General features: G+C 42.3%; 1 protein-coding gene and 1 pseudogene across 7 annotated transcripts in view; both read right to left on the minus strand.

Moving 5' to 3' along the window:
- Window positions 1-1,517: 1,517 nt before the first annotated feature.
- Window positions 1,518-24,981, minus strand: part of LOC103670180 (CGRP receptor component) — a 45,816-nt gene continuing 22,352 nt past the window's right edge. For 2 of the 7 annotated variants that reach the window (XM_008698585.2, XM_008698590.2), the window contains 2 exons: window positions 8,173-8,230; window positions 1,518-3,230 (listed from right to left, as the gene is read on the minus strand). In XM_008698585.2, the coding sequence (XP_008696807.1) occupies window positions 3,084-3,230; window positions 8,173-8,230 (205 nt within the window). In that variant the 3' untranslated portion in view covers window positions 1,518-3,083. The other 5 variants (XR_570512.2, XM_008698588.2, XM_008698589.2 and 2 more) reach the window with 5 other exon arrangements.
- LOC121103752 lies at window positions 11,054-13,859 on the minus strand (annotated as a pseudogene).

The following is a 24,981-nucleotide window of genomic DNA, read 5'->3' on the forward strand; positions in this document are numbered from 1 at the left end:
ATTAGTGGTTGCCAGCGGCTGGGGTGGAAAAGTTAATGAAGAGTGACTGCTAATGGGTATGGGGCTTTTTTAAGATGAACAAAATTCTGGAATTAGGAGCAATGGTGGTACAACCTTGTGATATACTCAAAACCACAGAATAGAATTTAAAAGGGTAAATTTTATGGTATGTAAATTATATCTTAATTTTAAAAATATATAAAAGGATCTCTAAGCAGTTTTACTTCCTTTTATCCCATTCATTCATTGTGTAATTAAATAAGGTTGTGATTCTTTTCAGAGTATGTGATCTGTTTTATAGTTTACTGAGAAATGATCCATTTACACAAGTCTGTGTTAAATTAGTTTCAGGGGAGAAGACGATTTAGCAAAGACTATTCTGGAGTATTGATTTACTTACTTCTCACTAGGGTGTAAGCTTTTGAGAGCTGGTACACAATTATTAATTAGGGAAATGGTACACATTATTTTATGAATAAACCCTGAATAAATGGGAAGTCCTCTGAGGTGGCAGTAGGTCATACTGTAACTTTTTTAAAGAAGATTTTATTTATTTATTTAGAGAGAGCCTGTGTGGGAGGGGGAGTGGAGGAGGGAGAGGGAGAATCTCAAGCAGACTCCCTACTGAGCATGGAGCCCGACGTGGGGCTCGATCTCATGACCCTGAAATCACAATCCGGGTCAAAATCAAGAGTCTGACGCTTAACCAACTGAACCCCCCAGGCGCCCTCATACTGTAACTTTTAAGCAAAAGGAGGCAAGGGAAATATTTGGGTAAACCTCTAACTGGGAGTCAATTTTTTAAGAGCTCAGTAGTATCTCCTTGATAAATAACTAAAAAATCTTCCTGTGTCAAAAACCAGAGCTTTCCCCTAAAAAAAAAAAAAAAAAAGTGAACTGAGATTCTAGGAAAGTCTGGAATAACAAAGGGAGACTGGTCGACCTAAAAATATATCTAGCTACAGTAACTGAGCTAGGAACTGGCATTAGTTCTCAAAACTCGGCCTTCCTCACATGCCTCCAAGTTTCCCTCACAGCTGCCTTTCCTAGGGTGACTAGACACTGGGTGTCAGCCTTTGTATGGGACATAATCCAATGTCAAGTACACATTCAATAACATTTACAGAGACCAAGGACAACAAGCACATGGACGTACTTTTTTTCTTTTTAAAGAATACAACAGTCATATGGTCAAAAACTAAAACCACAATGAAGGATATAAAATGAAAAGTAAGATTCCCAGGTTCCCCAGCTCTCCTTCCCAGATATGATACTGATTAAGTTTCTTGTGCAAGTTATCTTATTTCTGAAATGCTATTAACATGACAGGAATATTATACAGAATATGTTTCTTATCTATAAAGTTTAAGTCTTCCAGAGACTGCCTGCCATTATCAGAAACTGAGGTGAAATTCAGGCCCCAAATACAGAAACTTAAAATTTTCTTGCAATCTAAAATAGATTTCAGACCTAAATAGATCCAACTTCTTTTTTTAACAAAAAATTCACACATTTTACCTTTTAAGTCAGATTTTATTTTTCTATCCATGGCAAAACAAACGCTTTAAAGATTTATAAAAATACCAAAAATTGGCAGTCACTTGGAAACAATGTATTATTAACTAGATTAATCCATTAAGAAAATGCACTGAATACACTCAATGTTAAAACGAAACAGTGACACAGATACCCCCGTATGATGCCTTGACAAATAAATCAACAGTTCTTGGTAAAACTCCCAATACCGAAGAGAGATTTAAAAACAAATGTCTCATGAATTCCAGTTTTCTGTAAACAGGTCTCAGCTGATCCTCAGATGACAAGGTTAAGAATGACATAACTGTAACTGGCAGGGGTGGTGGGGAGGTTGAAATAATCTTGTAACTGCAAGGGCGTGGGAAGTAATCCAATTAATAGCAGCACCAAAAATACGTAATCTCACAACAAAACGAGTACTGATTTGGAAAATTAATGTCTGTGGGCATTTTCTTCCCCAAATGGGGAGCAGGGCGAATGTAGGAAATTAATTTTTAGCAATTTTCCTAGGCCCGAAGGCAACCACACGTCTGGAGCTACTGAACTCTCTGAAGCCTCAATATCAACAAGCTCTTCACATGGTAATTATCCTAATATTTGAAACTGGAAAACTGATGCAACCTTGCCATAGCCAACAAATTCAAATTCTTATTAATCAACCTCTGGTTCTTCATATTCGGTCCCTATTTGCGCCCTTTCAAAAGATGCAAACAATCTGCCCCTTGTGCAAGTGAAGCTCACCTGGCCTCAAGAGGTGGCGTGTGCCCAGGGCTCCCGTCTCAGGGCAGGAAACCGCAGGTGGTCAGAAAGGTGGCCGACGCTGTACTTCCGTTGCCTCCGCCACGCAGCCTGCTGTGCTGCTTTGCACCTGGTATGGGCTGGTGCCCTAACATTTCCAACTGAACAGTGAGCTGGTCAACAACACCCCTGCCAGCAGAGGGAAGGAGCCTTCAGACCTGATGAAGGGTTGGTTGGCCAGGCCACTCTTCTCTTATCTTTGATGTTCTCGAGGAAAGGATTCCTCTAAGGTGAGCCAAGCTCAGCGGCTCATTCTAACCTAAGGCAACTACGTGTTGCTCTGGGAGTTTCTAGCCATCTAACCGGATTCTCCTCACTCAGCTCTCACCCCAACAGCGCTCAGCACCCCTGCTTGGGAAGCTCCAAGGGAAGCAGATGAAACTAATTAAGACACAGCCCATCAAAGGCAACACAAGTATTCACCAGCTGTGTACGGCGCCCTGCCCACAACTGTGGCGAAGGCCACAGAAGAAGTATTTTTACCACAGAGGGCTGCACAGTCATTGTCCTCTTTGACTCTGTCCTCTTCTCTTCAGCTCTCTGCCCTGAAAGCCTCAGTCTGTCTTCACCATGTTTCATCTCCCAGAGGCATAAGTACTTCTTTTTAGCTTATTTTTGTGATTTCTCCAACCAACCACGAAATCAGGCCTGTTGGGATAGAAATGAACAAATGAACAATCCTCCGGACGGCTGGCAAATGGCTGCCGGGCTTTTCAGTTTCATGAGGCGGTCGGGACGGCTGTGCTCCTCTATGCTGGGTCCTCTTCATCCATCGTCACGTCATCCATGTTTTTCTTCTGTTCAGCCTCTGGCCCAGCAGGCAGAATGCTTGTGACGGTATGGAGGAGGGCTTCAATCTGCTCCTCTGTGAGCCGTTCTTCACTCTCCTCCACCATCTGCAGAAGAAAACCTCTAAGGGTTACAGAGGAGCCGCACAGGCGGAGTCCACCCCTGCCCGCAGTCCGCTGGCCTCTGGCATGCCGAGCTCGGGGCCCGGCTCCAGAGCCCCCTCAGGTCGCCGGGTCCTCTCCATCCTGGCTCCAAGGGAGGGAGAAGCCAGCGCCAATTCCTATGCGACTGCTCAAAATGGGTCGGGGCAAAAAGCAAGTTGCAGGTTAGCATTTTTCTTCAAAGAGACAGAAAACCCTACCAGTTCTATACCCATCCACATGCACACATGAATATGTTGTATGTGCAAAGAAAACGCACCTCCAGGGAGTGAAATGGCACTTTACATACTTTTGTATTTCACAAGCACAGCTGTAACTTATGAATTATATCAACAACTCATCTGACGATTGCCCACTGCGCGCCAAATGGTTTATCTATTTTTTTCTCGTCCCCACTCCCACCACACTAACAGCTCTTCAGGGAGCTCATGTGCCTGACTGCACACAGCACTTCATATCTGTTATTTCTTTAACCCTCACAACAGTCCTGGCAAAGGACAGAATGAGAATCCCAAGCCAGGCCTGCCCAACACTAACACTGACAATCAATCCAACACACACCACGCGGCCCTGGTCATCTCCTGGGAACCTGGAGCAAGAGCCTGATGAGTGACGGCTGGGAAACTATCCCCCGCTGCCTCACTAAATTAGGTCCACTTAAAGCCCAGTTTGACATGTCCTGGAAATCTATATACAGACGATCCACAATTATGAGCCACCTTTCTTAGCCTCACTTCTAGCTCTCGATATATTAATGAATACAAACATAGTCAACAATGTTTTTAAGAGCAATATACAGGCAGGCAAATTACTTACCCATGCTCACTTAGTGGTACCAGCCATCTATCACAAACAGCTTAAGGTGTCCAGGGTTCTGTTCTGTGGCATCTCCCACAGCAATCTCTGAAATCTGGCAACTAAGACCACAAGGAATTCCACCAAGAAATCCTAGCAGATTTAAGTAAAACAAGATGACAGGCTAGGCTTACAACCCTGAAAAGGATTTCAGTCTGACTGCCTCACTTTACAGACAACAGTACAGAAACTCATCAAGTCCGGTGACGTGTCCAAGATCACATCACAAACTCCTGGCAAACCATTGGTCTCTTCATTCACCTAGGTCCAAAGATGTTTCTACAACCAGAGAATAATCCTGAGTGTTCTAGGATGGAGAAGATCCTGAGTGAAATAATGGGACTACTTCCCATCACGCTGTGAAATAAAATGACTATTTCCTAAAGATTCAAAGGCTCCGTAAAATGTAACCACTACTGAACCGCAGTAAGAAAATAAACCGCAAAAACCCATTTTTTAAACCAGACATGCAAAATTAGGGTGTATAAAAGGAAGTAATCTAACACAGACTGCCTCCAAAATACAAAGGAGTTGGAAAGGGGTACGTCCGATTTGATGATTTGATCCTAAGAAAAGATGATCTCCATTTGAGAGAGGAATGTCTCCAAATTCATAAATTGGCATGTGCAGTTGATCATGAACTGCTTCGTGACTCAGGGGAAGCGGGAAAGGAGATTCAGACGAGTCTGAGAACACAGACAACCTCCCACCAGCATGTGCGCCGGTGCTTTCCCAGAATCACCACCGCCAGAGCTTCTCAAGCACGCGGTCCATCACGTCGGGACACGTTACAGAGGAGTAAGCGCAGGCTCAGCATTATAAAGACAAGCTGACCTGGGTCTCACAGCAAGTAGTGCAAGGTCTTTTGACTTGGGATGCCAGCTCTTTTTACAACACCATGCCTCTATGCTTTCCTCTCTCAGAGATGCAAACTAGAGTCCACTGGTTTGAAAGAATTTAATTCTAGGACTTCTGAGAGGTCTTCATTTTTAGAAAACCAAATAGAGAAGACTTGAACAGGCCACCTTCTTGCATCCTGATCTCTGGGTCTGGCAGAGAAAACGAAGATCAGGTGTCAGCTAAATGTGTTCGTGGCAAGAGGGCCGAAGAGCAGAAGCTTTCGCCAGCACACAGCCCTCAGGGTCAGACACTTTCCTTTTCGAACCAAGATTCCCAGTCACAGAAGAAAACCTAAACCTCATTAAGCAAAATGAAACACATATACACAAAAAAGAAACTTTCAGAAACCAGACACTTACTAATCCCTCTTGGATCAAGGTAAAATGATACTAAGTGTATTACTCCTCACCTTTTCTTCCCAACAGAGAAGAAACTGAGCCCAAATAAAGAAACACAAAGCACCATCTCAACGTTCTCAAACACCTGAGGTTTCAAGTTGCTTGGAATATAAGGACAAACAGAATGTAAAAATCCAAAGTATTTGCAGATGGGTCAATGATAAATTTTTATCACATACAAAGACCATATCGATTCCTAGGGGCTGTCAAACTGGGCTGCTATACTCCCAAGATGGTTGTTTCTCACTCTAAGCTGTCAAGGCGAACTTCCTCCTTTACCCAGAACAACAAAACAATTCAAACCTAATTAAGTATGGACACTTGTAGCTATCTGACCCAGAACAGTTCATTTAATCTCCGTAAATTTCAATTTTTCTCTAATGTAAAATGGAATTAATGTCTACAGTAAGGACCAAATGAGAACATATATTATAGTGTTTTGTAAGCCATAAAACTCTACATAATCCAAGACATTTTATAATCACTAACTTATAACAGGCATATATGGTAGTGCTGTTCAGGCCAGAGCTCACAAACCATCTCAAACGAATACACGACAGGGAATGGCAGAAATCAGAGAGGCTGGTGGCGTCCTCATTTCCTCAGACAGCAGGCAGTCACCTGTGGCTCTGTGGCTCCCAACAAATCATGGCTCAGGTTTAACTAAAAGAAGAAGCTTCAGCCTCCAAAACTGAACACTAATAAATGCTGGATGCTGAAAATATTTCTGGACGCAGGAAGAATAAAAGGCTGTAAGGTTAACGCAGGGAAATTCTCAAGTCCTCTGTACTTCGCACGCTGTGTGAAACCTCATTTCCTATCCCGCTCTTGGGAGAAGAGTTACTGCCACAAGCCTTGGTAAATGTTTTGCCACCCTTTGTAGCCAAATCCCAGGCTGGGGAAAATCTGACTATAAAATGGTCCAACTGCTGGGAAACAACAGACACAGTGTTTATCAAGACCTACTACCTACCTGCGAAAAGGAGAAAAGAACAGACAGTCTCAGGGCACGCCACACACATCTTTCTTCTCACTTGCAAAGCACACGGCTTGGAGGAGAAAGTAAGGCTTTGAGTCAGACAGACCCAGTTAGCCGCTCACTAGCAAAGACTATGACGAGGGCATTAAAGGTGACATCCACAAAACCCATGGCATATAGTAGGCACTCTTAATAGCACCTAATCGTACCAAGTAATGATAGAGCTTTCTACAGGCTCTGGGATGAGGTCACGCTAATCCTCATCTCCTCTCTCCATCTGTCATTAAGCCATGAATAACATATGTTGCTGATTAAAGTTGGAGGAGACAGAACATGTGATCTTTAACCCAGAGGGACATGGATTAGTTTCTTGCTGATTCGTTTGTTTTTTCTTTTCTAAGTTGAATCTCCAACACAGTTGAAAGCATCAGAATAAGGGTACCAAAAAAAAAAAGGATCTCTAATTAGCCTAAAGGCCAGTTTCCCCAGAAAGTCACCCTTTATGGAAGGAATTTTTCTAATTTAATTATGGGTGCATTTTGAAGGACAGAAACAACATTGGGAAGACAATAAAAGTTTTAGTCAAAAATTAAATGCCCCGTGACCCTTTAAAAAAAGCGTTCTTTTAAAACAACTCTAAACATCATAGGTATTTTTGGCTACTTTCTTCCACACTTTTCTGAAGGAACTTTGACAAAGGATCAGTACTTCTAAAACTGACTTTGCAAACTCCTTAATTCTCCAATCAGTTTTTTTTGTTGTTGTTGTTGTTGTTGTTTTTACTGGCAGTTACATGGCCTGCCTAATATTTGGAGCTGAACGGTGTTCTCTGCCCTGTTGGCAGAGGGAAACTGCCCAGTACGCCAATCCGGCAACCACTCAGTTTGTCTCACTGGGCCTCATTTTCATATTCTCCTCAGACCACGTGTGGCTTCTACTCTGGCTCCCTTGCACAATTCTAAAGCTTTATGCTGTGATTGCTGTGTAGTCTTGCAAGTGATGAGAATCCACTGAATGGTCGTATGCAGGGAAACAAGACAATCAAGTCTGTGGTTTCAGAAAGTGAACTCTGACCGCGGGGGAGAAGGTGGACTGGAGGGGCCAGACTGAGGCAGGGACGACGAGAAAGGACAACTGCGCGAGCCACACTGAGAAATGACAGAAACGAACACGGTGCAGCAGGGAGAGAAGAGAGAACAAGGGAAGACAGAAGCAGCAGAACCTGGGGACTAAGTGCATATGAGATCAAAGGCAGAGAATGACTTCCAGGTTTCTGGCTTGGCAGACTGGGCCAGGAGGCTGAGAGAGAATGAGAGCATGGGGGGAAGTGCACATGTGCTCCGTGAACCAAGAACAGAAACAGGAAGAGTAGGGTCGAAGGGTGGGAGTCGGGGAGGAGAAATTCTGCCAGAGTCATGGTGAGTCTATTGTTTTCATGCAACATCTGGTTGGCAATAACCCCTACAGGAAAGCAATGGCCAGAATGGGGTAGGACATCAAGGGAGACAAAGAGCTGCCAAGATACAGGCCCAAACCCTAAGGAAGGAACTAAATTTCCTCTACTCTTCTACTTTCACTAAGTTCATACTAAGTAGGATCAAACTGGTGAGGTCTCCTTTCACTTATGAAATGCGGGTAGTCGTGCAGTCTTTTCAAGAAATGGCAGTTCCAGCCTTGTCTGGTCTCAGCTGTATCACCCTTCCTCCCTCTCAGGCCCAGAGACCAATCCCCTCACGTTCAGGCCTCCTTAACTCACCAGCTGGATCTCAACAGCAGTCATAGGCCTGTGATTCAGCAGCTGAAGCTTTTCAGCTCTGTCAAAAGAAAAGTACAAAACATTTAAAACTCTTTTTCCCTTCAGAATCTTGAGTCTTGACCAAGCTGTGTAGAGAACACTGTGTCAGATAACAAATGGGAGAACCAGTTGGAACGTGGCCTTCAGTTTCTTCAACTGTAAAATGAGAGAATGGGAATAGGAGAGCCTATGTCAGAGGCTCTTAGAGGGTACAAATGTGTATTAGAATCCTAAAAACAAGAGGTATGGATTAAAAGACAAATAGTAGAGATACAGTTTTAATAAATTTTATTTGAAAAATATGAAGAAAATAACATTTTCTTAATACAGATTATAGAAAGTAAAGATTAATGAAATCATCTTGGTTGGTTGGTATCACTTAGAAATGGCTGAGAATTCCTTTTCTAGATTAATACTAAACATCAGATTTTGACTTGTTATCTTAGAAACAAAAACCAGGACTAGAAGGGGGCCGGGGGCTAATGCACAGAGGTATAAGGCCCAGTTCTCCGGCCACAGAGTTTACAATCCAGTTGGGGAAAAAAGACAAATACAAGCAAATTTTAACGCACATGTAAGTAACAGTTGAAGGCAGTAATTATCACCTGTCACAAGGCACTATCTAGCTCATTGCTAAAGGGGTGGCTGAAATGTGTGGACTCTGGAAGCTGATACAGGACTTAAAAGAAAAAAGAAGCTTCAGTTACCACCCCTGTGCAGGTGACAATTTCTAAGTCTCTCCTCTCAGCCTGACCTGGGAGCTCCACATTCATCTTTCAGTTCAACTCAGTAAATATTTATTGAGCTTAAAGACATTCTGAAATAAACAGATGAATGAGCCACAGGCCCACAGCCGCATTCGGGGAAGCAGCACATTAGCCAGCCTCCCTATGCCTTGGTCTCACCATCTGTAAAACAGGAATGATAATAGAACTTAATATCTCACCAGGGGGTTAGGAGGGATGAACATCTTTCCGTTTATAGTGCCAGCAGCTACCATTTATTGCTTACTTCCCATATGGCAAGCACATTGAGCCCTCAGACTTAATCAACACTGAGATGGTAAATAAATTGCCCAAGGTTACACAGCTAGGAAATGGCAGAGCTGGGACTCGGCCATCAAAGCTCATGTTCTTAACCATCTGCTTCTAGTATTCAGTATTCAAAATGACTGTCACACAGCTATTTCTCCACAAATGGCAGTCATTAGGAAGGCACTTGTAGTTAAGTTCTACTCCTCATAATCCCCCAAACATTTACTCTAGACTCAAAGATGACTTCACAGAGGAGGAAACCCTTGCACTGGACCCTGAAGGGTTTTCCAGGCAAAACGATGGCGGAATGGGGAGTCACGGCAGGAACAGTCCAAGTAAACGGCCAGAAACAAAAATTACAGAATTGTAGGAAACGGCTGCATGAGAGGCTGTGGGACATGAGGCTGAGTCAGGACAAGACCACACGGGCTCCAACTACAAGGCTGCACGTGACTCTGTGGACACCCGAAAGCAACCAAGAAAAGGAGTGATATGCTCTCAGGTGAGGAAAAACGAGGCAGGGCTGGACATGTGAAATGCTCCTGGCCACTGTCAGCAGGACCTGACGACAGCCTCAGTGGGCGGGGACAGGGCGAAGGAAGAGGAGAGTCAGGGTCCAGCGTCAGGGTTTTAGCCTGTCTGGGAAAAATATATTACTTGAAATCTGAATTCAAGTTTGTGGTGCTTTTGGAACAATGAAGAGACTTGTCTAGTTTTAGTCCTACTGTGACCTAGGACTAAAGAAAAAGACCAGAGCTGGCTGTATTAGCAAGGAGTTATACAAAACCATGGGAGTGGGTATCACAGTCCACAGACCAACTACAGAGTAAATGAAGACCCGGGACAGCGCACCATAAAGCATTGCCAGGTAAGGGTCTGGGAGAGGAGGTGGTGAAGGAGGAGCAAATAGAGGCAAAGAAAACCTAGGAGAGTGTTAGGGAAACCAAGAGAGGAAAAGCTCCAGGAAGAGGGTATTAGCCACAATGTCACATGCCGAAGGGCGGGAGAGTAGGCTGACAGTATAGAAGGCACTGGATTTGCAAAAAAAGAGGGCACAGTGGCCTGTGCAAGTAGTTCGGTGGAATGACAGTGGTGGTGACAATGGGCCCGTGGGGACCGAGGATTAACTGTGGAGAAAATAACCTTTATTTTTTCTGTAATGCAGCGTCACCACTTTATTAAAATCTTCAAAACAGTCTTCACTCTACATTTTGAGTATAAAAAAATTCACAAGTACGCCACAGTGCAAAGAGAAACATACAACAGAGAATTTCCATGATAATCTATGGTGTAGCCAAATGTCACATGTACAGAACACATTTAGATGAACTGAAGTTACAAGATAAAATAAAGCCCAATTTCAGAAAAAAAAAAAAATCAAAGTACTAAGGATCCCCAAACATTCTTAACCCTAATGAGATTTCACTGGACTCAAATCACTCGGAGGTGAGGCATTCACAATATGACCCCATTAACCCAGCTTAGGAATTCTCAGGAGCCATGAGTGGCTGCATCAGGCAGGTTGACAATAAATGGCAACCAAATTTTGATCTGAAAATTCCCCTTTATTTGGTTCTAAAGTGATAAGGCTTTTGAAAGGCATCCTCCTCACTGCCCCTCAGATTTTAAGCAAACTGGTTTTCAGTACAGTTTGTACTGAAGTTCTTTGTTCAACGAACCTCAGTTTTTCCGGCACCAAAGAAAATTCAGGTTTGGCTCATGTCTGATGAAACCACCTGTGAGGAAGGTCTTAAGAGGCAGATGTAAAAGCAGAAGCAATGGGGTCTGTGCTTAGAGTACAGATGGGGTTTCAGAGGATCCTTGTGAAAGACTAGTTAAAGATAGCACATGGGGAGATGTGCAAGGAGAAGGAACTTAGTCTGACTGGCCCACCTTGCAACTCTGATTCAATGGAGAATGGCAGGAGGAACAGAAGACAAGGTTTGAGGGTGGGACGTGGAGCAAGGACGGATAGGCAAAGTCAGACAACTAAAGTGTTTTATTTATGACATGCACTATAAATCAAAGACTTAAAGGAGACTAACGACCAAGCAGAATAATTCGGCAACTTTAAGTCTTAGGAAGATGAACGTTCCCTCCAAGCCTAATTTGATATTTCATTACTAAAAGCAAAGACCCAGTATGGTACAGTATAATTCTGGAGGAATTCAAGGAAGATCCTTAGGGCTGCTTCGCCTACATTAGTTTATGAACGGCTACCTCCCCTACAACAAAATGCTTCAGGAAGATACTGCTACCATAATATGGTTCTCATTAAATTTGAAAAGTTTGGGCACCAGAAAGACCCCGCAACCTGTGTCTGAAGTGAAACGTGAGGTCGCCAAACTGTGATCGTGTCGAAGGTACGTGAGGTCTTTCCCAGCACACTGGTGGCCTGGCTCCTCACCAGATGCTGGAGCCACCAGCTAAGCCACCCATGAAGAGGCTTCCCTTCCACTGAGTTCCAATGACACTGGCTCCCTGCGTGACTGTAAGCTGAGCAGCACTGGGAAGGCATCTGGAGGTGGAGGAGGAATGCTGCCAGCAATAGCCCCAGCTCTGGATCTGGGACCTGCAAAATACCCTCCTTCCACCAGCACTGTTGAGCCAGGTGGACAGATGGGACCAAGCAGATCGTAAGCCACGGGGATTGTGGCACCTAAAAGGCCAAAAGCCACAGTCTGGGCCCTGGGAAGATACAGTGAGGTGCCCGGGAAAGCAGCTGATGTGGCAGGGACTGGGGCAGCCCGTGGATGTACTGAGCTCCAACACCAGGACTCTGAGTCAGCGGACAGAGTGTCAGCACCGCGGAGCCTGAAGAAGGCACGGGTCTGAGGGTCTGGATTCCCATGAGGCCGCACAGCGTAGACTGGCTGTGTTAGACACTGACCTTTGCTGCTCCCAGTGGTTATGGGTCTGGTTCTGCTCAGCACCACAGACCAAAATAACCTCCTGACAGGTAGAAGTAAGACAGCAATTACAACCCGAGGAGGGTAGGTTCTGGAGGGACACTGGAGCATGTCTGCCAGCTAAGGAGATAAGCATGAGGAAAGACTGAAATTATAGGGGAGAAAGGGGAAAAGACCCTCAGAAAAACAAAAGTCCAGAGTTTCAGCAAAGAGGCTCATCATGTTCACGGAGACCACAGCAGTGTGGGGGGAAACAGCAAGTCTGAGGGGATATGAAGGAAAAGGAGTTCATTTTGGATAATTTTCTCGGTGATGCAGAAGTGAAGTTACCACCTGAGAGGTTAGGATGGGGCCAGGAATAAGACCAGCAAGCAAGTTTTTTGTTTGTTTTTGAGAGAGAGAGAGAAAGAGAAAGGGAGGGAGGGAGAGGGAGAAGCAGACACCCCACTGAGCGAGGAGCCGGACACGGGACTTGATCCCAGGACCCTGAGATCTTGACCTGAGCCAAAGTCAGACGCTTAACCAACTAAGCCACCCAGGCGCCCCCAGCAAGCAGTTTTAAAGACCCAACAGAGTTGGAAAATACGAACCCTCATTCCAAATAAAATTATTTATTTGAATAAAGAAAAGAGAAAGAGCAGGAAAAGAGAAAAAAATACAGCTGAATAAAGGACCATCTCTGCTACAATCAGTCAAAGCAATGGAAGTCAGCTCATCGACCGGTCATTATCCTGCTAGGCTCTGAACTGCTGGAAATGTTCCTCAGTTACACAAAAGGATCTCGCAAGTCTTCTAGCAACAAAAACACTCACAGCTGCTCCCTGAAAAAGCCCACTTGGAGTCCAACCAACCAAGTTGTTCTCTGCTCCCACATTCACAGAGCTGAGCACTGCAGAACCACACTCACCGCAGGCTCCGGTTTGAGGGGGCAGGGGTTACAAACATCCCCCTCACTTCATAACCAAGCCTATTTTTATGGTCTCTACTCTCTCCCCTTCACTTTCAACGCACTGCACTTTAGCTCCTGCCCCAACCAATCACCAAAACTATTCTTGCCAAAGGGCCTGGTGACCTCCATACGGACAACTCTAGGGAATGCTTCTGTCCTGTTCTACCCTCTCTGTGATATCGGACATTGTTGATCACGCCCTTCCTTCAAACTATCTACCCCTGAGGCTTCCACGACACCATTCTTTCCTGATTCTCTTATCCTGCTAGTCCTTCATCTCGTTCTAGGCTTTTTCTTCTGCTGCCGCTTCTGTAGCATTCCCGTGGTGCCATCTTCCACCTTCTGACCCCCCTTACTGAGTTCCTCACCCAAATTTCACAGTCGCATCCACTACTAAAGGTTCTAGGCAAGAAGTCCACGTGTTCATGCTATGTGACCTAAGTTCCCGATCTCTGCAACCACCTGCCACCAAGATATCTCCTCCTAAACACCTGAGACACACTTCAAGCTCAACACACCCCAAAGTGATCTGACTGCCCTTTCCTACGCACCAGCTCCATTCTCTCAACTTCTCATTTTGGAAAAGAAGCAAACGCCCAGGCCAGAAGCCTGAGGGTCATCCTTGCCTCCTCCCTCTTACCCACTGCCAGTATCAAATCACCGAGAATTCACAACTGTTTGTTTCTTTTTTTAAAAGATTGCTTCTTTCAAGATATCCGTCCCCTCCTCACCATTTCTATAAGCCACAATTCTTGGGTAGAGGACAATGGCTTCTATCCTCAGAGGTCTGCCCCTTTTTAAACCAATCTTCACTTACAAATAATGTACCTTTCAAAAGGTGAAAATCTGGCCACCTCATTATCCTGCATGTAATCCTCCTGTTGTCCCCACAGGCTTTGACATGAATTTGAATTTCCTTAGTTCAGTTTCCAGAACCCACTGAAATTCGGTATTTGTCAATCTCTCAAGGTTCATATGCCTTTGCTTTCCCTAAGCACTCGTATCCCATTTAAATGGCACTAAACACTGCACAGAAAAGCATCAGGCTACTTGATTCTGTGCCTTAGCACATCATGTTCCCTCTGCTCAGAACGAACTAACTCACCTGCACCCGGCTCACTCTTTCTTTATATTAAAACCCAGTGTCACCTCCCAGAGACAAAATGATAAACTCAAATTCCAACACTTCAGTGTCTCTCTACTGTGGCCCTCCTACCATAGCACTTACACTGTGTCCACCTTTGTACCCCCACATAGAGACAAAGCTCAAGGATGAGTTGAAGAAAGAGTCAGGCAGGACTGACTTCTAGGAAAAGTGCAAACAAGAGACAACTACTGAACACGGGGGAGACCTGGGGCAGGATTCCATGCTCTGAAAGTAGCCACGGTCTAGAGAAACCTGACAACCCATCCATCTCCTCTGAGCTTTGCGGGCCCTAGAAATACATGTTCCAAATATGGTGCCAAACCCCCAGAGTAATCTATGTACAGAGGAGCCCCTTTTAGGGCCTCAAAGTTATTTACAAACCTAACTAAGCTGAGTCTCAAAGGCAAGTCCCTCTATTCCTGGCAAACACAGCTGTACGTCTCAGGGAGGAGATCTCGGGATGAGAGCTGGGGCCGTAAGCCAGGCTGCGGTTCTTAAGACCTAAATGCCTCAAGCAAAAATTAAATGATTAAAGAACCAAATGCTTTGGGGAATGAACATGCTATAGAAAAATAACAGGATTTAGTGTTCAAGTATCTTCAAGTTGGGTCTCAATACTACCATTTTGCTGAATAAAGCTATGAAGTTAAAAAACATGGTTCCTACTATACCCTCAAGGACTCTAACAGTGGAGGTATTTAAGCAAATTAATAAAGTTCCACTTTGTACCATGAGAACTAGAAGATTTAAGGGCTATTATCTTGAATCTCCTCTCCCTGAAAGGATGGTAGAGAAAAACTCTCTAAGGGGATATGCAAATATAAGGATTAAAGAACACTTCAGCAGTTTGTTATAAATGTGATTCCTGTCTTATATGGCACTGGCTAGTACAAGATGGTCCAGGTCTTGACGGCATATGGCAAGCAGCCCCTGGGTCATAGGCACTGAGGCCAAGGAAAGCCAATGGGTTGCGATGGTTTGCAACGCCTCAGAGGAGGAGCCAGGCCTCTACAGAGAAATCAGCCTGCCGGCCCCCTCTACTGGTTGTTTGTAGAACAACACTGCCTGCAGCTTTTGCTTCCGGCTGTCATTGACAACCTATATAAAAACCCTGGAGCACGATCTGTTCCAGAAATCAACCACAATGAAACACAGGCACCAAAAAGTCACGATGAAATTTACAAATCCTCAAATTTAGGATCACAAATGGAAAAAATGAATTTCCCTGAATATTACAATCTGCTTTAAATTTACATAGATTATGGCCAGTCATGAATCAGATTGCAGGACAATTCTCATTTGTGGGTTTCTTTCTTTTCTTTTCTTTTCTTTTCTTTTTTTTTTAAAGAATTTATTTATTTATTTGACAGAGAGAGAGACAGCCAGCGAGAGAGGGAACACAAGCAGGGGGAGTGGGAGAGGAAGAAGCAGGCTCATAGCGGAGGAGCCTGATATGGGGCTCGATCCCATAACTCCGGGATCACGCCCTGAGCTGAAGGCAGACGCTTAACCGCTGTGCCACCCAGGCGCCCCTTTCTTTTCTTTTTAATTCAACTCTATGCCCAATGTGGGGCTTACACCCACAACCCCAAGATCAAGAGTCTCATGCTCTACTGACTGAACCAGCCAAACACCCCATTTTGTGGGTTTCTCCAATGGTAGCCAGGTGCATATTTGTAGCAGAAAAAAATGTAGGGATCGGGAAGTAATACACCAGACCAGACAAATACTGAGAAGAGATCTTAAAAACCAACTATCAGGACTTGCATTGTACGTAAGATGAGAGTGAGACCACCAAAGCCAATCTTTCTACTGATTGTAACAACAACAAAAATCCCCAGGACTAAATACAAAAGGAATAACCTAAGGACTCTGAAAAGGATACAAAAGTAGGTGGAGTGCAGAGGGAAATAAACTTGAAGAACTAGTTAGTGTGGGGGGACATGAGTTTCTTTCACTTTGTTTTCTCTTATCTCTCACAGCCCTGATCCTCAGGCCGCAGCAGAGCTACGGTGGTAGTTCCAACAGGCGATAAAACTCCAACCGAAATTCCATCTTTCCAGCCAGAAGACTGGGGAAAGGGGCCCCGGAGACCTAGAAATCTGGATGAAACTCTGCTCAAGGGCAGCTCCCCCAGGAGCCCTGGCAGTGAGTGTAGCCATGACAAGAGTCTCTGTGGTCCAGAGCACCAAGTAATATCTTTTTCCCCCTTTTCCTCATTATCTCTTCTTGCTTTGCTCTAAGGGGGGCACCAGTAACAACCCTACGTGCGTGCGGGCAGCTAAACCCAGTACTTGTGAAGAAATCCAGTACTTATGGCCAGAGAACCAAAAGGGGGGGCTCAAGTGGGTCAAAGAGTACAGGGGCAACCCCAGAGAGGTGGGCTAGAGAAGGAGATTCCCCTATATTTGAGCATCAATTAGCACAAACCCTAGGTTCAGCTTGAGCTATTCACGTGCAGAACAGCCCCAAAACAACAAAAACCCAACAGACTCAGCACAGCAAACACACTGAGAAGTGAACATGTTAAACCACCACTCCAGGCTCATTTGCAAAAAGATCCAAAACTGCAGACCAAAGGTTTTAAAAATAAAACTGGGGGTGCCTGGGTGGCTCAGTTGTTAAGCATCTGCCTTCGGCTCAGGGCGTGATCCCAGAGTCCTGGGATCGAGCCCCACATCAGGCTCCTCTGCTGGGAGCCTGCTTCTTCCTCTCCCACTTCCCCTGCTTGTGTTCCCTCACTTGCTGGCTGTTTCTCTCTCTCTGTCAAATAAATAAATAAAATCTTTAAAAAAAAGAAATCCTTGCCCATGGAAGGCAACAGACTTGAGGTGTGAACCTAACTGGGTTGACTGACTGCTAAAAGAAACCAAAAAAAAAAAAAGCCACATTAACCAGAGGCTTTTAACAGGATCAAGTCTAAACAATATAATATTGAAAAGGTCCAAGATATAATTTAAAATTACCTCAATGGAAAGAAAGAAAATACAACTCATTCTCGAGGGAAAACATAATCAACAGATACCAAACCTACAATAACCCATATGTTGGAATTATCAAAGACATTAAAGTAGCTATTATAACATATTCTTGAAATGAGTGGAATAATGTAAGTTCTCAGGAAAGAGACAGAAATTATGACTCTGAGAAACAAACTGAGGGCTTCAGAGGGGAGGGAGGTGGGGGAATGGGATAGGCTGCTGATGGGTAGTAAGGAGGGCATGTATTGCATGGTGCACTGGGTGTTATACGCAACTAATGAATCAAACTTTACATCAGAAACCAGGGATGTACTGTATGGTGACTAACATAATATAATTTAAAAAATTCATTAAAAAATATTATAAATAATAAACAAATGGAAATTTTAGAACTAAAAACAGGTATGAAATAAAAAATTCACTGGCTGGCCTTATTAACAAAACGGAGATGACAAAAGTGTGAATTTATAGACAGATCAGTAGAAATCATCTTGTTTGAACAACAAAGAGGGGCAGGGGAAAGGAAAAAAATTAACAGAGAGGATTCAGGGAAAATGGCAGGGTGGGAAGAACCAGGAATCCACCTCTCTACCACCTAGAAAACAACTGTCTAGACAACTAGACCTAAACGTAAAATGCAAAACTATAAACACTCCTAGAAGATAATACAGGAGAAAACCCAGATGATCCTGAGTTTGGTGGTGACTTTTCTGCTACAATACCAAAGGCACAATCCGAGAAAAAATTAACCGATAGACTGGACTTCATTAAAATTAAAAACAACTGCTCTGTGAAACATGACATCAAGAAAATGAGAAAACAAACCACAGACTAGGAGAAAATATTTATGAAAGACACAGGATAAAGGACTGTTATCCAAAATATACAACAAATTCTTAAAACAATAAGAAAACAACCCAATTAAAAAATGGCCAAAAGACCTAAACAAACACCTCATCAAAGAAGATATACAGGGGTACCTGGGGGGGGGGGGTTCAGTTGGTTAAAAGTCTGACTTCAGCTCAGGTCATGATCTCAGGGTCCTGGGATCACGTCCCACATCCGGCTCCTCAGCGGGGAGCCTGCTTCTCCCTCTGCCTGCTGCTTCCCCTGCTTGTGTGAGCATGCATGCGCACACTCTCTCTCTCTCTCTGGCAAATAAATAAAATCTTTAAAAAATAATAATTAAATTAAACTAAAAATGCAGTTCCTCCTTTGCACGAGTCACATTTCAAATGATCCACAGCTGCATGTGGCTAGAAGCTACTGTACAGGACAGACCAGAGGAATATTTCTATCACTGCAGAAGGTTCCACAAAACAGGACTGCTCTGTGGTCTTTACTGATAAACAGCCTACAGAGGAGCCATGGATTGGAAGAACACAGTCATGTGACAAGGTGCCATCCAGCTGAAATTGCATGTGACAATCAAAGTAGATCTAGAGAAGGAGTGCCTCATGGTTCAGTCAGTTCAGTGTCCGACTCTTGGTTTCGGCTCGGGTCATGGTCTCATGGGCTGCAGGATTGAGCCCCACATTGGGCTCCACGCTCAGCGGAGAGTCTGCTTGAAAGATTCTCTCCCTCTGCCCTAACCCCCTTTCAAACAAATAAATAAATCTTAAAAAAAAAAAAAAAAGTAGATCTAGAGGAAAAGTGATGCATCATTTTCTTTCTTCCCACCCCTTTCCCCAGCTCCTGATCCCCTACTTGCGTTTCATTATCCAAAGCTTTTCGTGTCAACAGGGTCCAACATGTTCCAGTTAAGGAACTAAGAGTGACAACCATACAGATTGTTTGGGAAATGTTAATAAAAAAGTTTGTCTGAAAAAAAAAAAAAGAGAGAACAGAGTGTTGGGGACCTATAGAACTACTTTTAAAGTTCTAATAGTTATCTTTGGAGTTCCAGAAAGAAAAGAGAAAGAGACTGGGGCAGAAAAAATTATTTCAAAATAATGGTCCAAAGCTTCACAAATTTAGTAAGAGGCAAAAATTTACATAATCAAGAAGCTCAGCAAAGACAAACTGAAAAAAAAAAAATCACAATCAGACTTTTGAAGACCAGAGAGAAGAAAAAACACCAAAAGCAGCTAGAAGAAAACAACACATTATACACTGCATGACCAGATTACTCAACGGAAACCATGGCAGTTAGAAGACACTGAAGTATAAAGTGCTGAAAGAAAAGACCAATCAACCTATGACACTATCCTTCAGGAATGGAAGAAAATAACATTCTCAGTTGAAAGAAAAGTAAGGAAATTTGTATCCAGCAGACCTGTTCTAAAAGAAATGCTAATGAAAGTTTTTCAGGCTAAAGTAAATGATAAGAAGTAAACATGGAACTTCAGAAAGAAGAGCAAGGGGCACCTGGGTGGCTCAGTCGGTTAAGCAACTGCCTTCGGCTTGGGTCGTGATCCCAGGGTCCTGGGATTGAGTCCTGCGTCGGGCTCTCTGCTCAACAGGGAGCCTGCTTCTCCCTCCCCCTCTGCCCCAACCCCCCGTCAAATAAATTAATTAATTAATTAAATCTTTAAAAAAAAAAAGAGCAAAATGAGTGGTAAAAATCTGGGTAAACATAAAAAACTATTTTTATCCTCCTAATCTTTAAAATATGTAAAAGTATATAAAGTAAATGTTAAAACACCACTAAATACTATTTTCAATGATACAGATGTAATAAATATGACAACTGCAACATAAAAGGGAGAAGTTAAGGGACTTATATATATTTTACTCAGTGGTAAAATATTAACTCTATCTAGACTGTAAATGATTAGGTGTGCAAATTGTTACCACTAAGCAAAATACACAAAAAGATATAGCCAAAAAGCAAAAAGATACATTTTTTTTCAGATTACATTTTTGTAAGTAATCTCTACACCCAATATGAGGCTTGAACTCACGATCCCGAGATTAAGTGCTGCACGCTCCACCAACTAAATCAGCCAGGTGCCCCAAAAAGATACATTTTTAAAGACTAAAGGAACAAGAACCATATGAACACCTCAAGAGACAAAGAAAAAGCAACTGACATAATCAACATCCAGTCATGATAAAAATCTTGGCAAACTTCCTAAAACTGGTAAAGGGCATCCATGAAAAACCTAAGCTAACATACTTACTGGTAAATTAACTGAAAGCCTTCTTCCCCTAACATCAGGGACAAGGTAAAGATGTCTGCTCTTACCACTCCTACTGAACATGATACAGTAACATTATGGTCCTAGCCAGAATATGAGACAGGGAAAAGAAATAAAGGCAAAAAGATCTGAAAAAACTTTTAACATTCTGCATTCACAAATACCATCACTGTCCACATAGAAAAATCACAAAGAACATACTAAAAAAAGCTCTTGGTATTAGTAAATGGATTTAGCAAGGCTGTGCAGCATTGGATCAATATAGACAAATCAGCTGTATTTCTCTACATTAGCATTAAACATCTGGAAATCAGTGCTATTTCCAATAGTACCAAAAATTATTAAATTCACAGGTTTAAATCTAATAAGTTATGCAGAACCTGTATGCTGAACTACAGAAACAGTGATGAAAGAAATTAAAGTCCTAAATAAGTGGAGAGATACACTGTTTCCATGGATTAGATATTGATACTGATATGGTAATAATTTTTCCCCAAAAACTGATGTAATGAAATCCCAAACCGCAGGATCTGTTCTAGATGCTGATTAAAAAATTTATAGTAAGGGATGCCTCTAATAGATCTTTAAAAAATTTTATATAAAAAGGCAAAGGAACTAGAAAAGCCAAACAAACTAGAAAAACCAAAACAATTTTGAAAAAGAACGAAATTGAAGAACTTTTACTCTATTTGATTTCACACTTACTACACAAAGCTGCAGTGATCAAGACAGTGTGGTACTGACAGAAAAACAGACACATAGATCAAAGGAGCAATACAGAATAAAGTAACAGAATCAACAGATTTCTTATAAAACAGCAAAGGCAATTCAACAAAGAAAGGATGGTCTTTTCAACAAATGGTACTGAAACACTTTGAAATCTACACACACACACACACACACACACACACACACACACACTGAATCTCAACCCTTATCTCACAACATACCCTCAAGACCAACTCAAAATGGATTACTTCTAGGGGCGCCTGGGTGGCGCAGTCGTTAAGCATCTGCCTTTGGCTCAGGGCGTGATCCCAGCATTCTGGGATCGAGCCCCACATAGGGCTCCTCTGCTAGGAGCCTGCTTCTTCCTCTCCCACTCCCCCTGCTTGTGTTCCCTCTCTTCCTGGCTGTCTCTGTCAAATAAATAAATAACAAAAACAAAATCTTAAAAAAAAAAAAAAAAAAAAGGATTACTTTTGGAAGAACATAAGAGAAAAATCTTTGTTAACCCTGGACATGGCAGAATTTTTACATAAAACGTTAAAGGCGGGATGCAGAAGACAAAAAAGAAAAGATAAATTTGACTCCATCAAAACCTTCTGCTCTGAGAAAGTGTTAAGAGAATGAAAAGAAAGGGGCACCTGGGTGGCTCAGTCAGTTGGGCCTTTGGCTCAGATCATGACCTCGGGGTCCTGGGAAGAAGCCCTGCGTCAGGCTCCTTGCTCAGCGGGGAGGCTACTTCTCCCTCTCCCTTGGACCCTCTCCCCCTGCTCATGATTTCTCTCCCTCTTTCTCTCTCTCAAATAAATAAAATCTTTAAAAAAGAGAGCAAACAAAAAAACCCACAAACTGGAGAAAATATCTGCAAATTACATACTGAACAAAGGACTTACATCCAGGATATACAAAGAATTCTTAAATCTATGCAATTAAAAAAACAATAAAATAATGGACAAAATATTCAGACACTTCACCCAAGAAGATAAAATAAGAACAAGAAAATGCTCCACATTAGTCATTATTAAGGAAATGTAATTAAAACCAAAATGAGGTATGCCTGGGTGGCTCAGTCAGTTAAGCGTCTGACTCTTGATTTTGGCTCGGGTTGTGATCTCATGGGTGGGAAGACTGAGCCCTGTGTCAGGCTCTGCACTCAGTAGGGAGTCTGCTTGGGCATTCTCTCCCTCAGACCCTCCGCCTGCATGCATGCTCGCTCTCTCCCTCTCTAAATAAATAAATAAATCTCAAAAAAAAAAAAAAACCAAACCCACAATGAGATACCCCTTCAAACCAATGTAACAGCTAAAATAAAAATTACTAAAAATACCAAGTACCAGTGAGGATATGAAGTGGAACTCTCTTACACTGCCAGAGAGAATGCAAAATGCTGCAGTCACTTTAGAAAAGAGTTGGCAATTTCTTACAGAGTTCAACTTATTCTCACACAAAACTTTATGAGGTGCTTACAGTAGCTTTATGCGTAACTGCCAAAAGCTGGAAACATCTCAATGTCTTTCAACTGATGAGTGAATGAACAAACCCGCAGTACATCCATATAGTGGAACACTACTCAGCAATAACAAGGAACAAATAACAATGTGGATAAATCACAAATGCAGTACGTAGATGGAAAGAAGACATACTCAAAAGGCTATATATTGTATGATTCCATTTGTATGATTTTCTGGAAAGGGAAAATCTATAGGAAAAGAAAACAGATCAGTTGCTAGGCACTGGGCACAGGGGAAGGGATTAATTACAAAAGACAGAATGAGGTTATTTCTGGGGGGTAACAGAACTGCTCTGCAATACACATGATTTACTTGTATATTAATGACATGATGAATCATTTTAAAAGAAATATTTATATGAGTCCAACACTGACTCTAAGATTTCTGGGAGTGAAAAATTCTCTTGCCTGGGTATTGGAAGAGTAGCTCTGTTCTCTTCCCCCAGAAGTAAAAGTTCCTTTTCAATACCCAAGCATGGACAACCAAAGGGCCCGCTGGGTCCCTATCTTGATACACACACTAACCAACTTTCTCAGAAAAACAACATGAAACTTTGGGTAAGCTGGAAGAATTCACTACTGGGTTACCCCTTACTCTGTGCGTGATTTGGGGCACATACGTAACTTACCTGAGCCTCAGTTCACCCATCTGTACAACACTGCGTTGGCTATCACGATTGAGTCAGTGTGTATAAAACAGCCAAAACCTCACTTCTCCTACACTTAAATGCTCTCTTCTCACCTTCCATTTCCCTTTCCCTCATTTTCTACAGAAACACTTCCAATGGAAGTCAGCCCCTTCTCAGAGCTATCTTCCAATTTTTGAAGCATTTGATTATGTGCATTTCTTAAAATGATTTTCAGCTATCAAAAAAGGCCAGGCATCCCCTACTACTTCAAACACGACAAACCATTAACCATAAAGGTTATACTAAAGGCAGGCAACAAAGCTACACCAGTGAGGATTCAACTACTGCTCTTTTCATTATAAACACAACGTGCTTCAAGACTGTTTTATCAATATTAAAGGTTGTAATGGTCAAAAAGCATTTAGACTAAACTAATGATTTCAACTGATTACACCTGCTTTTTCCTCTTCCACTCCCCCTGCTTGTGTTCTCTCTCTCGCCATCTCTGTCAAATAAATAAATAAAATCTTTTAAAAAATAATAAATAAAATAATAAATAAATAAATGAGAAAAAGAAATAAAAGCATGCAAATTGAAAAAGAAGAAGTAAAATTATCTCTGCTCACAGACAACATTACGTTACAAGTAGAAAACCTAAAGATTCTACAAAAAACTGTTAGAACTGATAAACAATTTCAGCAAAGTTACAGGATATGAAATCAACACACAAAAACCAGCTGTGTTTCTACCACTAACAATCTGAAAAGGGAATTAAGAAAACAATTCCATTTACAATAGCACTGAAAAAAATAAAATACTTAGGAATAAACTTAACCAAGGAGGTGAAAGACCATACACTGAAGACTATACAATGTTGCTGAAAGAAATTAAAGAAGACACAAATGGAAAGACATCCCATGTTTTTGGGACTGTGAAACTTAACATTGTTAAGATGGCCATACTTACCCACAGCAAACTACAGATTGAACGTAATCCCTATCAAAATCCCAATAGCATTTTTTGCAGAAATAGAAAAAAAACATACAGAAACCCCAAGGGACCCTAAATAACCCAAACAATCTTGAAAAAGAATATAGCTGGAGATGTCACATTTCTTGATTTCAAAACTTACTATAAAACTACAGCAATAGCAATCAAAACAGTATAGTATTAGTGTAAAGACAGACATGTAGCCCAATGGAACAGAGTGTAGAAATAAACTCTCACATGTATGGTCAAATGATTTTTGACAAGGGTGCCGAGATTATTCAATGGGTAAGTACAATCTTTTCAACAAATTGTGGTGGGAAAATGGCATAGCCACATGTAAAAGAATGAAGGTGAATCCTTATTTTACACCACACACAAAAATTAATTCAAAATGAATCTAACATCTAAACAGAAGACATAAAAGTATAAAACTCTCGGGGCGCCTGGGTGGCACAGCAGTTAAGCGTCTGCCTTCAGCTCAGGGCGTGATCCCAGCGTTATGGGACCAAGCCCCACATCAGGCTCCTCCACTATGAGCCTGCTTCTTCCTCTCCCATTCCCCCTGCTTGTGTTTCCTCTCTCGCTGGCTGTCTCTATCTCTGTCAAATAAATAAATAAAATCTTCAAAAAAAAAAAAAGTATAAAACTCTCAAAAAAAAATAGTGGAAAAGCTTTATGACTTTGGATTTGACAATGATTTCTTAGATATGACACAAAGGCACAAATAAGAAACGAGAAATACACATTTGGACTTC

The sequence above is a fragment of the Ursus maritimus genome, unplaced genomic scaffold (genome assembly GCF_017311325.1).
Source record: "Ursus maritimus isolate PB19 unplaced genomic scaffold, ASM1731132v1 scaffold_2, whole genome shotgun sequence".
NCBI lineage: Eukaryota > Metazoa > Chordata > Mammalia > Carnivora > Ursidae > Ursus > Ursus maritimus.